This window comes from Watersipora subatra, chromosome 1, assembly GCF_963576615.1.
Source record: "Watersipora subatra chromosome 1, tzWatSuba1.1, whole genome shotgun sequence".
Taxonomy (NCBI): Eukaryota; Metazoa; Bryozoa; class Gymnolaemata; order Cheilostomatida; family Watersiporidae; genus Watersipora; species Watersipora subatra.
In genome coordinates, this window is record NC_088708.1 from 60,595,215 (window position 1) to 60,610,280 (window position 15,066).

General features: G+C 36.3%; 1 protein-coding gene across 3 annotated transcripts in view; it reads left to right on the forward strand.

Annotated features, from left to right (window-relative positions):
- Positions 1-15,066, forward strand: part of LOC137385863 (endosome/lysosome-associated apoptosis and autophagy regulator family member 2-like) — a 39,804-nt gene that overhangs the window by 18,573 nt on the left and 6,165 nt on the right. For 2 of the 3 annotated variants that reach the window (XM_068072439.1, XM_068072440.1), the window contains 7 exons: positions 2,269-2,483; positions 5,445-5,683; positions 6,089-6,307; positions 7,876-8,059; positions 9,715-9,883; positions 14,508-14,621; positions 14,840-15,008. In XM_068072439.1, the coding sequence (XP_067928540.1) occupies positions 2,269-2,483; positions 5,445-5,683; positions 6,089-6,307; positions 7,876-8,059; positions 9,715-9,883; positions 14,508-14,621; positions 14,840-15,008 (1,309 nt within the window). Of the gene's footprint in view, positions 1-2,268; positions 2,484-5,444; positions 5,684-6,088; positions 6,308-6,508; positions 6,657-7,875; positions 8,060-9,714; positions 9,884-14,507; positions 14,622-14,839; positions 15,009-15,066 lie in introns of all 3 variants that reach the window. The other variant, XM_068072441.1, reaches the window with a different exon arrangement.

A 15,066-nucleotide genomic window follows, 5' to 3' on the forward strand; every position in this document is an offset into this window, starting at 1 on the left:
GTAAATATTATTATATTACTAGACTTTATCGTTTATCTTTCACTTATTATTTGCTTCTGTTACTACTGATTTTTTTCCTGCATGCTAAAGGGCTTGATAAATTAGCCTGAAGAGCCTGATTTGGCCCGTGGGCTGTAGGTTCCTCACCCCTGCTTTAAAGGCAATGAGGATTCCACCTTCTTGCCTCCTACTAGCATGTATTGGTTGTTGATTAACCTTGCTCTTCACACCTGAACCAAACTTTTCCAAACAACTAATGCAGTAACTTTGGTAAATACTGTGAAATACAGATCAATTTGTAGCACTGAATTGCTCAGCAATTTATTTGTTTCAGTTTCCTGATGCATAGTTGGTATGAGTGTTGATTGCATACCCAGTATGGTCTCCATTGTGGTGTATCAAATCATCTGCTTTACATGCTGTTGCACTTCAGTGCTCAACCACTTACAGGCACCCTCTCTTTGTTCTATGTATTCTCGTTCAGTTGTGAACTGTCGCTGACACACACAAGTTCATAAGCGTTCCAAGTCATCAACTGTAAAATCAGTCTGATCAGGACTATTGTTCTCTGCATGGTTCTAAAAATCCTGGGGTATTTTTCCTTTGTAAACCCTGTTAACTACAGTATTTAGAGGGTGATCTTGCAATAAGATCATTGGTAAGCAGGTTGCGAGCCCCCCACTCCCAGTGCGGTCTTTTCAAACTGTCAACTGCGAGACATAACATAGAGACAATAACATAACAAGAGACATAACATACATCAGTCAAGGACCACTGCTCATAACATTGGTCTACAGCTAGAGACTGTGGGTTGGATGCAGTTTTAAGTTCAACTCCGGGTCAGCTTCTCCATTAGTGACCCCAGCAGTAGAAACCATTCCCATGCAACTGGCTTCAGAGTCTACTTGTTAGATCTCAGTTGTACTGCATTGTTCATAACACATAGCTGACCGGCACAAGATGAGCAGGCAGATCCTCATGGCCAAACTGAACCAACAACAATATTACCTCTCACAACTCATGCACAAACCTCAACCCCCCTTTCACTTTTGAACAAATTTTGCTGCCAAATTCACACTGATGCAGCCTCAGCTTCCTGAGCGACTTGCATGTACCATAGCAATGAGTGGTCAAGATATTGAATACTTACCTATATTGAATACTGCCAATCACTAACTGCATTAGGATAATGAATACTTATCATAATAGTTAGTTATCAAGATATCAAGTTTCCTCAAGTGTGCAATGCCAGTTTTGCATCATTTACAAGTGTTATTGAGTATAAGACACAGTCTAGTATTCTACTACGAAGTTAGTAGCTGTGCTACCCGGCGTTGCCCGGGTAATAAAAAAGTCTTTGGTCAGAAAATTGATTTGTATTTAACATATAACAACATTTTCCATTCCAACTTTCAAACTACATATCATGAGAAAAGTGTTTTGTGTAGTTGAAATAGTTTAAGAGAGAAAATAAAAACAACTGTAAAGGTTTCCAAACTTTGTCAAAGAACTTTTAAACTTCATATCATGAGGAAAATGTTTCGTAACAGGTCAAATAAGTTGAAAAAAATAAAATAACTATAAAAAGGTTTAGATGTAATTGTGAAATAATTAGCAAGTAATAGCTAAATTAAGTCGGTTTTGCTACATATACAATAAACGATGATTTGGTAATGATACAATTAATACTGGGAAAACAAAATAAAAATCCTGAATATGTAGAATTAATAATAACATTTCTTGCATAGAAGTGTGTGTATAAAAAGGTTCTTGTTACACCAGAAGCTATCCATCAAAAATTTGAATACAATGATACTGGTACCTTTCGACACTGGTACAAATGTAAAAGTGAGATATTAGACTGTCTTTGTCTGATTGAATGGTGAGAGAATGTAGAGGCTCTTTCCACGGAGACGATATAATTGTCTGTGTGAAAATAATTGGCCTTGACCCCAGATATAGTAATTGAACCTCACAAAAATATTTCTTAACAGGGTCATCGTAAGGCGTGGCCGCATCAGTAAAATAATCAGTGTGCACTATAGCTATAGCCGGAATGACAGATCCACGGACACGCATACTTTGAGATATATATATATACGAATATATATGTAGTTTTGCAGTTCGAGTAACTGGCAATAATGAAGTATTTATACATTTATCTGTATCATGACAGTCGACTACGCTTTGCAAACTCGCTAAAATAATCTTTGTCTAACATGAAAACTTCAAAAATGAGCAACCATATCTGTCTAGCAATGTTTTTAGACCGTGACTTCTGCGACAGCCAGAGCTCATGGGTCCCACATGACAGCTATATGCAGGTGTCAGATACTGTCGATGATGACGCGTTTGCTGTTCTGCATGTGAATGTGTCTGGGTTCTCAAAGAGGAGCATAGATGGCCGAGTGTATGGCAGCCTGAAGTTTAGCTTTGAAATGGAATGTGAAGCTGAAGGCCTCTGCATTCTCTACGTCATGCAGGTGAGACTACGTAATAATCGTATTCTTGAGTGTCTGGTTATTAAACAGTACTTCTAATGCAACTATCATGAAATCAACATTAACATATGTTTTAAGTTAAAGTTTCCATGAAGATATGTTCCAAACTTGAAATCTTCATATAGTTTTTATCTGAAGATATATATATATATATATATTTGACTGTACATATATATATATATATACAGTCAAACATGGATAACTCGCCCACGGATAGCTCGAACACATGATTAACTCGAACGGTTTCTTTGGTCCGTTCCCACGTAATGATAAATTGCTATAGATAACTCGACCTCAACTCTGTTAACTCGAACAGTTTTTTGCCCAACGGCTACCGAGACAGTTGTTATCGCTTTAGAAAATCACTTTATTCCAAGTCATAGAGGTAAACCTCAACTTTTCGTAAATCATAGGCGTCGTTATTACCACCATCGGCAAAATATTTTTGTCAACGACTTTTCTAAAGGTTTGGTGAATGTTGATTTTTACCAAATATCCGCTTAGCAATCGCCTTTCGGAAGCATGGAAAAGTGAGGTGACCTTCGCATAAACTTCAAGAAAAATTGGCAAAATTGATCTCGGTTAAAACGTTCAAAAGAAAAAGATGTCTTTTCTTCTGAGCATTTCAACAACGATCAAGTTTTGCCAATTTTAATCTACAAATGTCCTGGCAATAACATCCCCTCAAACAGCAAAACAATCTCAAGTGATAGAAAAATCTCCTATACTTTTTGATAAAAAAGTTTTAAAATTTACATTAGAAGCATTTAATTTGAAACAAGCCATTTATGCTTTTGATTTCTATTATAGTTTGTATATGTGCATGTATCTACTAATAAATAAATAAATAAATACATGGACTTGTGACAGTGTTCTGATAACTTGAACGCTCTGATAACTCGAACACTTTCGCTCGGTCCCGTGAAGTTTGAGTTATCCATGTTTGACTGTATATATATATAGTTAGATATATATATATATATATATATAGATAACAATAATAGATAGTTATAACACTCCGCACTTTTTAGAGCGTAGAGTGTTGTTAGCAGTAGGCCTGACCACTTATCTATTATATATATAGATATATACTTTTATAATTGTCACAATTTATGTTCCTTTCCATTTTTTTTACCTTTTTAACGAAATCTGACAACTTAGTTGGAATCCAATACTCTGAAAAAGGGATATTTATGTCAAATATTCGATAGTACTCTGTAGACTCAAATAAAATATATTTGATCATGCATCCCTTGTAACAAATATTAAATACTCTTTTTGCGTCTGTTCACCATGCTTTATGTACAAAAGGCTTTGCAACAGGAGGGCAAATTAACTTTCAAAGTTATCAGCTTTTGCAGACTAGCCTTTGTGCTCTTACAACTTATTGCCCGAACCCTTTGAATAGCTTGAAGATATATTTCCGTTAAACGCTGATTTTTTCAGTAAATGGCTGCTTTCTCTGGGTTCGCCAATCATTGATGCTGCTCAAAAACAAAACATTTATTAACTTTCCACAAATTTACCCTCGCATGCCATGACTAGTATCGACTATCTATTAAAGACTTGGGGGTCATAAGGTCGGTTAGTTTAGCTAGTTATCTTGATTCCTCTCTGCATGGGTAAAGCATATCTTGAGTTTGCAGCTAGCCAATCATATCACTGATAGAGGTTCTTTGGTAATTATTTAGCCCTGAGTGTTATTTAATCCACACCCATATTTTGTTGCATGGATTTGGAAAGTTATATTTGTGAGAGGTCATGTGTTGCAGATACAAGATTTAGCATAGTTTTGTACAATACATATGTGCATGACGAAAATCTAAGACTATTGAAACGTTTTTTAAAGAGTTTATGTCATAGATTTTAGGACCAAAAAGGTCACCATATAAAAGAGGATAACTTCAAAAGTTAATTTGTCCCCTTTTGCGAAACTTGTATATTTTGGCATCAATATTTTTATTTTTGATATAGCAAAATAGTACATTTTCCGCAGAAGTATTATTCAGAACACATGCGCATAGAGAACTGCATATAAGTTTATTATAATTATAGCATTTGGTAACCATCAACTTCAGATTTAGCTCAAGTGATTAAAGTGTTGGCTATAATGCTTTTTTCTAACTAATAATTTCAAACTCGCACTGATACCGCAACTCAGTTGTGGTTCTTGCAGTACGCAGCATCTAAGTCAATGTCTTCAGCCAATTGCATCTTGGTGACTTACAACTGCTATAATAAAATTCCAGCATTCCGTAGACAGTGAAAATAAAAAGCATCGTGGTGTTAGACAAGGAGGTAAATTTGTCAACTGAGTACGCTGACCTTTATGATGGTCGTCTATGGACAGAAAAATCTCTCTTTATTATAAATATTCTCAACATTGAATTATTTTAAAATATGGATCCAACACTCATAGCTCCATTTGGCGGTGAGTCTGTAACATTAAGGTGATTTTTACTTAAATCAAACGCCTATTTTTTGCCAGTATCTAGTTTTCCGGCCAGGGTCTATAATGCGGAAATACTACTTGACATATTGTACAGGTTGGTGCAAGGAATCAAAACCATCCTATAGCAATGAGTCAAGTTGCTCGCAACTATCATGTTGGTTCAGGGTTATTACTGGTTTTGTCATGGTGTATTGTCAACCTTCTCAGTAAAGTCCTATCCTTGCATGACTATTTTATCATTGCTCATCCCTTCATGTTTGTAGGCAGCACTAAATCCACCTCCAGTTGTGCTGACTAGAATCAAGTCATAGAACTTCATATATAAACATACATGTATCTAAATTATGACAGAAAATGTGATTAGCGTCGGTGCGATGTCGGGGAGGTAACAACTGCAACTTGCAAATTCTGACTACTATAATCACAGGCTAGCCTCTAGTTCACTTATTATGGGACATGCACATGGTATTATCTCTGCGTATCTTTTGTAGTCGCCTTTTAAAGATGCGTCGTTATACAGTTGGAATAAGACAACTCCATACACTACATTTCTCTACAACTTCACTGACCCAAACGTGCAAGCAATTAATATTGCATATAGGAACGCCTTTAAGCGTGGAGATATACCGTCTAAGAGCACAGCTAAAGTTTATCAAATCGAGCTGTCCAACACAAAGGAAGGTGGTGCTTATGAGTGTGTTGATTGCATGCTCGGGGGAACTAAGGATGGGTAAGTAGCATGTCTTTCTTCAATATATAGTTTGCACAGCCAGTAGTTGCTTCATTTAGCTTTCATATAATAATTTAATTGCAAAATAGAATTGAATGGCTGTTGATTGTCACGCTGAAGAAAATGCCTATATTTTACTACGGGTCAGTGTTGTTACGATTTCACATCTTTAATGATTCTTTTTAGCGATTATTCTCTCTTTGATTATGTATACCGCTTCGATTGTATTTGAAAATTTGACTGAATATATTCATTTTAAATTTGATTAATAATTTAGCTAGAATTGCGTACTGGTAATTTATTCACAACGATTCATATTATCGCTCAACTCTGTCACGGACAGTCAGTAGTTTTGGCATTTCTGTTGCTCCAAGTTGTCCTAACAATAGATTTCTTTTATTTTAGTTGTCACAGCTGTGCAGCAGGTCAGATTATTGTAACAAACAATGTCACCAATGAGAAGTCTTGCAAGAAATGTCCAGCCAATCATATAAAAGTGGACAGTTTTACATGCGAGCCATGCGGCGAGGGTCTTGTAAGCAGTCCTGATTGGACAGAGTGCATAAGTAATTGCAGTTATACATCTCCTGATGGCATGCAGTTTGATTTCTCTAGCCTAGCTGGGTGAGTGTATATTTTCGTGCTTTTTCTTCTGTGGTGTCAACACATCTTCCTCTACTCGCAACATTGAGTTACCTCATCAACTACGCAGATAATAATATCTAATATAACATGTTTGAGTTACTTTCTGAAACAGCAAGTCCTTCTTTACACTGAATATTACTTGGGTACCTTAACTCTGCCCTATTTCCTCATGTGTTTCAGTTCTGAAGCTTTTAACAGTGCTGATATGTTTACTGCGGATGGGACGGTGTATCATCATACCTTTAATGCTGTGCTCTGTACATCTGGCTCCAAGGCTAACATTGCTTTCGCTACATGTGTTAACAATGCCACTGATTCATTCTACTGGGTAAGATCTGTATTTATGCTGCATGGATGGGATTAGTGTTGTGAGTGTGGCTGTAGTACTCCATAGCACTTTATAGCACTGCTGTTGTAGTTGGTGTTACCGCAGCTTTGATAGTCACTGTTATAGAGGGTGTTACAGCGGTGTTGATAGTAATCGTTACGGTGGATGTTATTGCAATGTTGGGACTATGCTACGGTTTAGGTTGCTTTTGGCTTGTATGATAAATATTCTAGAAGTTTTTTATTGTTCATAACAACATTGAAGAAGATGTGACATTAGCGTTTTAAGCTGTACAGCAATAGATTTTTCATGCTTGTATTTATAGGTAAACCAATTAGAGTTTTCCTCCCTTGGTCTGCCATTTTGTGTGCTGTTTTTGGAATAATCAAGTTTGCTCAAACGTAACAAAAGTTTAACAGCAATAAAATATGCTGATTTCAGCGTTTATTCGGTAGTTGTATAATATTGTTTGTGTTGGTAGACAGCAGCATATGCTAAACATAGATTCTCTAGCGATGAATATCCAAAAAAATTAAGTAGAATGACTATCAACGATAGGATTTGCAAGTTTGACATTTGTCAGGCTATCCTAAACGTGACAACCGAACGTGGCAGCAATGACGCGATGTCTAGAGCATTAGCGTTTTGAGTTAGCCGAATAAATAGTAATCTACATAGCTTCAATGACAGGACTTTCTGTTTGCCATTGACCTGTGCTACGCCTCATGAGCAGGCGTTATGAACAAATATAAATCGTTTTATGAGAGGATAATCTTAACCAAGGTTGTCTGCCCGTAACGGTTTTCACAAAACTCGCATACAGTACTTTGCTGCAGTCACATCTCCTGTAAGATTTCTTAATTGTGAAAAACCGCAACATCCAAGTGCAATTTTTGAGAGTAGTAAAATTATATAAGAAATAGTATTGGGATTTCTATTCACCTTGCATGTTTGTGGCTTCCTTTCTGTCATACATTGCGGGCTGGGGTTGACACCTGGCGCTTCGTGGCCTGATTAGCGCATCAGGTTGAAGATATTCTAGTTTAAATGTATCTTGTTATATGCATGCTTGGTTATAACTCACCGGTTGCCTTACCTGTAAAAATCGCATCCAATGTCGTAGATGGTCGCTACATGTTAACCTTAGCCCCTATTAGTTGTAGCCATTGCTCCTTCATTTTCACTTGTTGTGTTCTGTTGTTATCGTGTTGTGTTGCAGTATTCACAACTACAAACCTACCAAGTGCGACTTCGGCTACCTCTCTATCAATTTTACACTTTGCTCTCTCAACCTTGCTAGCGCTCTAAAACCTATCTGTGGCAGCAGTAGTGGCAGCCTTTTTAGCTCTGTTCACAATCTGCAGCGTAGTGAGAATATGAAGCTCTTCACTTCAACGGTGCAGGTGAAGGTTACTGCCGCTAGTGCTTATTTCATCAAAATTAGTTCACTTTGTTACAAGTAGGGTAGTAGGATGCATATAAATTTATCTTATTGTAGTTAGTTCACTTTGTTACAAGTAGGTACATATAAATTTATCTTATGGCAGTTAGTTCACTTTGTTACAAGTAGGGTACATATAAATTTATCTTATGGCAGTTAGTTCACTTTGTTACAAGTAGGGTACATATAAATTTATCTTATGGCAGTTAGTTCACTTTGTTACAAGTAGGTACATATAAATTTATCTTATGGCAGTTAGTTCACTTTGTTACAAGTAGGGTACATATAAATTTATCTTATGGCAGTTAGTTCACTTTGTTACAAGTAGGGTACATATAAATTTATCTTATGGCAGTTAGTTCACTTTGTTACAAGTAGGGTACATATAAATTTATCTTATGGCAGTTAGTTCACTTTGTTACAAGTAGGGTACATATAAATTTATCTTATGACAGTTAGTTCACTTTGTTACAAGTAGGGTACATATAAATTTATCTTATGGCAGTTAGTTCACTTTGTTACAAGTAGGGTACATATAAATTTATCTTATGACAGTTAGTTCACTTTGTTACAAGTAGGGTACATATAAATTTATCTTATGGTAGTTAGTTCATTTTGTTACAAGTAGGGTACATATAAATTTATCTTATGGCAGTTAGTTCACTTTGTTACAAGTAGGTACATATAAATTTATCTTATGGCAGTTAGTTCACTTTGTTACAAGTAGGTACATATAAATTTATCTTATGGCAGTTAGTTCACTTTGTTACAAGTAGGGTACATATAAATTTATCTTATGACAGTTAGTTCACTTTGTTACAAGTAGGGTACATATAAATTTATCTTATGGCAGTTAGTTCACTTTGTTACAAGTAGGGTACATATAAATTTATCTTATGACAGTTAGTTCACTTTGTTACAAGTAGGGTACATATAAATTTATCTTATGGTAGTTAGTTCATTTTGTTACAAGTAGGGTACATATAAATTTATCTTATGGCAGTTAGTTCACTTTGTTACAAGTAGGTACATATAAATTTATCTTATGGCAGTTAGTTCACTTTGTTACAAGTAGGTACATATAAATTTATCTTATGGCAGTTAGTTCACTTTGTTACAAGTAGGGTACATATAAATTTATCTTATGGTAGTTAGTTCACTTTGTTACAAGTAGGGTACATATGTATATATTTATCTTATGGAAGTTCATTTTGTTTTAGGAAGACCACATATCAAGTTCAATTGATATGAATACGTGGCACAGCAGAACTCTGTTTAATTTTTTTACCAATTCTAACAAATAATGCAAAGCTGCCTTAACAGTTGGCTTTTGTATAATTATTTTATGTTGTATTTAATTATAATGGATGACCTTCATACCAATGGTAGTCTAGAAATGTAGGGAGCCGTTATGTTGGCCAGTCCACTTTCTTTTCTCTTTGACATTTGTTTAAGCTTTCAAGTTTTATTTCACTAGCTGTTTCTTGTTCAGACTTTCATTTTACTGTCGTTGTTTCTCACCAACTGTTGTGGAGTCATACTGAAGTTGTTGTAGAAGGTCTTTGATTCAGTTAATGGTAAACTGATTGTCCCATCATGTTTAAATGTTTCTCCTAGGAAGATGAGCAATCAGTCAGCTCTCTCATCTGCAGAGAGACTATTCTTCCTGGTGACTCAACTATCTCACTTCAGCCAATGAACCTTGGTGACTCACTCTCCTCTATCACTACCAACAGCCGAGTGGACAGAATGCGACTCTCCCAAAAGGGTGGTGTGCAGCTCACAGGTTAGTAGCTCTATGAGTAATTATGCTCTCATCTTGTTAGCTCTATGGCTCAATGTACTGCATTCTGGTATTCTAATAGCTTTTTGAGGGCAAGGCCATTTTTGGCATGATTGTGACGCGCTGGACATTTGAATGCTTCGTCACATATTTTTCAGCCCAGATGTGAAAATTTGCTGTCATGTATGCTGTTTTAGGCAGCACTTGACACCAACTATTACTGAATGAGATTTTATCCTTGTCATGCAATGGATTGAAGAATTATTAAATATTAAAGCTGGTGTGACGCGCGGGACCATAATTTGACATTTAAAAACTACTCTGTGATCTATTGCAAAAAGCTTCTGAAGTTTTTGACTCATGACATTATTGTTCGACAAGCTAATATCTCTACTATCCTTCTACTAGAAATATGTACTGTTTTGTTTTCAGGCCCAAGTTGAATGATTTGTGAGGTTTAAACGAAGGCAACCACCTGTGACTCGCAGGACAAAAAACATGAAAAATCCAGCATTTTTCTACATTTTGCAATTGTTAGACAATAAATTGTCATGATTTGGAGTTACAGCATCCATATACATCGATATACATGTGGTAAACCAACCAATAATTTAAAATTAAGCTTACATGTATATTATACTTATTTTATTTAAGCATGAAACAGAACACATACAATTCAAAGATTGTCAGACTTTCAAGTGGTAAACCATTTTTTCTTAAAATCGTCATATTCTGCCATTATTAATTCCTCATTTTCTAGTAAAAAGTACCTCAGTGACCTAATAGTTCTCGCTGGTGCAATAATTGGAGATGTTTTAAGAAGACAGTTCCTGTAGGTGGTTGTTTTATTGTTGGGGTTTGGCTACATGAACCTCTTGCTTGCACGATGCATGCACTTTATAGTGTAGCTACTGTCATTGGCTTCCCCAGTGAAAATTTCTTCAATGGTGACTTCAGAGTCATAGGCCAATGTGACCAACTTTTGTGGGGAAAACTGTGTCAGTGTTTGTGAAATATTTTCTGTGGTTACCTCTTGATTTGGTTTGCTGCTCTCTGTGTGTGCAGAATTGGCTGCTAAAGGGAAGGACACCATTCCATCAGAACAACATCACTATCTTCTTTAATTACTATGTGATGGCACTATTGATGAATTAGAGGCACGGTGGACAAGCATTCTTTGCAGATCCACACAGTTTTCAGTAATCATATCTTCTGAGATGTAGAATATCTTTATTGGCTTCGCTGATTTGAAAGTTATTGTTATTGCAGCTTCTGCAAATGACATTGGCGAGTTTACGACATGCCTTTTCCCGTATACTGTCATTAAAGCCTGTTGTTTGATGCTTTCCCTCAATACCATCTATTGCACCTTTACCATGCGATGTATTTTTTGTAACCGTACTTAAAAACACACACACACACACCTGGTTCAAAGATTACCTCTTGATTTTATGGCATCACACTAGGTGTGTGTATCAGTAGAGTAATCTTGACTAATTCATGTTTTGAGTTACAAAACATTGCAAATTAATTCCAATCTTCATTTCTCTAAAAGAACCGGCTTTTTTGACTTGGAATATCCAGCATTGCTAGGAAGGATATCATTGCATGTAAGGATATCAAAGTGAAATCCCAAACAAAAAGCAGACATCATATTGTTAGAAATGTCCTGCGCGTCACAAATACTTCCACACGCCTATCAAACAGAGATGTGCTGTATTTTCAGCAAATTGTAGAGTTTGGCCAAGGCATAGCAGCCCAAAATCGAGTTGAAGATAAGATTTTTTTACCTCAGATAGCTTAGGAAGACCAGGCTGCAACTAAATGCACTAAAATTTTGATGCTCAGGACAAATTATTCTTTGCTCATCTGAATGGTAAGGAAAAACTGCATTTGCTAGGGAAAAACACCTGGGTTAAAAATCTACTTTTGTATTGATTATAAAATATTAGCAAGATTTATTTCAGAATGAATAGCACAGTTTGAGAGAACATGACCTATTGTCCGCGCGTCAAGTACCATACCCTAAAAATCTACTTGCATGCCCCATATCCTCATGAGAGAAGATCCCATTATAAAAATTTGCATCTCTGTATTTCTGAATATGTTTACTTACTAATTGACAGAAAATTATGATCGCAAAAGGTAGAAAAAAGTTGCCTATGTGTGTGACACTATGCTTGGCCTTGCTCAGTAGTGGTATAGTATTCAGGTAGCTCTAAAGTTAGTGATGAGGTGTTGAGGTAGCTCTATTTACTGTGTTATCGAATTATGACAGCTCAAAGGCCAGGTCTGTCCTCTCTCTGATAGCTTGTGACTAGCATTTGTAATAATCTTACTACTTTTTCAGCTCTACTTATTTGGTTACAATGTGGTTAATTGTGTGCATTCGTTCTGCTCATTAGTTTGATTGAAGTAGATATTAAAAACGGAAAACCTCAAAGGCCTGGCTAAGCACTCCGACCAAAAGCGTTGTTCGTCCAGCTGACACGTTGGCGACGTGTCGGCGATGCGTTGTCAATGCATTGTTGAACATATCAGCACTGTTAAAAGTTTCGTAATTAAAACCCATGAGGAAATGGATAGTAGGTAAGGTACCCAAGTAGTATTCAGTGTAAAGCATGACTTGCTGTTTCAAGGAACGTAACTTACATATGCTATATAATGTACCAGCATCTGCGCAGTTAATGAAGTAACTCTTTGTCGGTAGCGCATTGTCGATACGTAGTCTCAACGACCAGTATGTTCTTTAATGTGGGATTTTATGCAACCGTGATTAGTTGAAGTAGTTGATTTTAACAATGCCGATTCCATTTTTTTTCTTTCCAACAAGTTGCATTCACGAATGGCTTTTGACAATGACAACATTGCTTCACGCAAACAACTCTTTACACATGTAGAAAGATACCCTTTTTTAAAAGCTATATGGATGGCAGCTGTTGCAAATTAAAACGTTTCATAAAACATTTCAGATAACTCCTTTGGTAATTAAATAGGTTAAAATCATTTTTGTAATTTACTGTACGTCATAAGCATAGAGTATTTTTGCGCTCAGCAGTTCTGTCATTAACATATAACGTTCTTTTTTTCTTCAGCAAAATATAGCCATACAAATAATTGCACAAATGTTATTGCTTTCACAAATCTTCAATAATCCATATAAGATAATGAATACCTTGATGATGCTTAAATAATTTTGAGGGAAAATCCAGTAAGGGCGCCATTGACTTCACACGAATGAGGTTAATTCTCATTGGTCATTCTGTTTGTCAACACTTAGTAGCACCAGTGTGTGTATGTAGCCACAATAAATGTCAGCTCTTCACGGCAGCGATGCATTTTGCTGGTGTCTAGCCAGGCCTTAAAATTATTCTTTGTGTCTTAAGCATTCTCCTCTCTTATTGTTGCTATGCTACCACCCTCTTGGCAGTCATGACATAACTAGATGAATGCTCGGCGTAGTTTAGGTAATAAAAAAGTCTTGCGCAGAAAACGTATGTTTGTTTATCATATACAGCATTTACTTTTAAACTTTGTATCAAGAGAAAAGAGTTTTTGTGCAGTTCCAATAAATTGAGAGAAAAATAAACAATGAGTACGTGGAAGTGTGTTTATAAAAAAGTTACAGTTGCAGCAGAAGCTCGTTGTATTCAAAGTTTTAATGGACGATACTGGTACCTCTCGATACTGGTACAAACTTAAAATGAGATATCGGACTTTCTTTTCTGATACTTTGTCTGAGTAAATGGAGAGAGACTGTAGAGGCAATTCTTACTCCGTGTAATACAATTGTCCATGTGAAAAGCATTCAGCTTTTACAAATTTACTCAAAGTGGAAATATAAGTGTAACGGCACATTTAAAAATTAAAAAAATAGGTAATGGTAAAAAAATTAGCTTTCAAAAAATTTCAAAAAGTAACAAATGTAAAAGGTAATACTAATTGATATTACAAGTGCATGTTTTGAGTGTGCAATCGCTAAAAGGATATATTTAGTATGGGGTAAGATCGAGGGAAATAATATGTACGGCTGAGCCTTGTAATTACGCGTGCTGGTTAGTAGACTCGTTAGTAGACTCGATAGTAGACTCGTCAGTAGACTCGTCAGTCGACTCGTCAGTAAACTCGTCAGTAGACTCGTCAGTAGACTCGTCAGTAGACTCGTCAGTAGACCCGTCAGTAGACTCGTCAGTAGACTCGTCAGTAGACTCGCCAGTAGACTCATCAGTAGACTGGTTAGTAGACTCGTTAGTAGACTCGTTAGTAGACTGGTTAGTAGACTTGTTAGTAGAACAGTGATTTGAATGTCACGAGTTCAAATTCAGTATTCCAGTACGAAGTTGATTTTTCGCTGCTAAAACTTTATCGCCACAGCTGGACAGATCACATGACTGGAGAATTACATATATAGATATATTGTTTGCTAGTATTTATCTTTAAAAAAGGTGTTAATTTAAATTTTGACTAAGGTGTTTGTGAAAAGAAAACAAATTGTAGCTTTACCAACTTTTTGGATGCATGCTAGAATTGGCTTCCTACATTCATCACCATACCTTGGCCTAGACCATAGTGTTACTTTGTGTCCATTCTTCCTAAAGGTACTTATGTTAGGCTTTCTCATTCACAGACAATGATTTGACAATACACTACCACTATAAAACTTCCCAATCCACGGAGAATTGTCTCCATGGTCTAAATACAACCGTAACGCTGATATGTGACCCAAGAGAGAGCTTAAATGGTGAGCAAACTCTCTCTTATTATACAAATATGTAGTCTTTCTGACTGAGTATTCTTGGTTGCATATGCTAAGTCAAGTACCGTTATGATTTGAACTCTCAAGAAATTAGCTCTATTCAAACAATTTTAGCTTCTCTTCTTCAAGACCTGTATAAGCCTCTGTATACATTGGTGATGATGGTATATCAATATCTGGTTGAGTTTGGGTTGCTTCTGCAGGTACGAAATCCATACCAGCACTTTGTGTTAGTGGAACCTGTGATGGGTGTACATATGACCTTATATGGAAGACTATTGCTGCGTGTCCCAAATGTGAGCTCGCAGACTACGATAGGATAGTAGGAGAGTGTGTGGGTGGCTCCCAAACTGTGCACTATATTCCTCACAAGTAAGTTTGCAATGATTAATCTCTAGTTGGACATACCCTTTTCTCTGATGCGCCTATT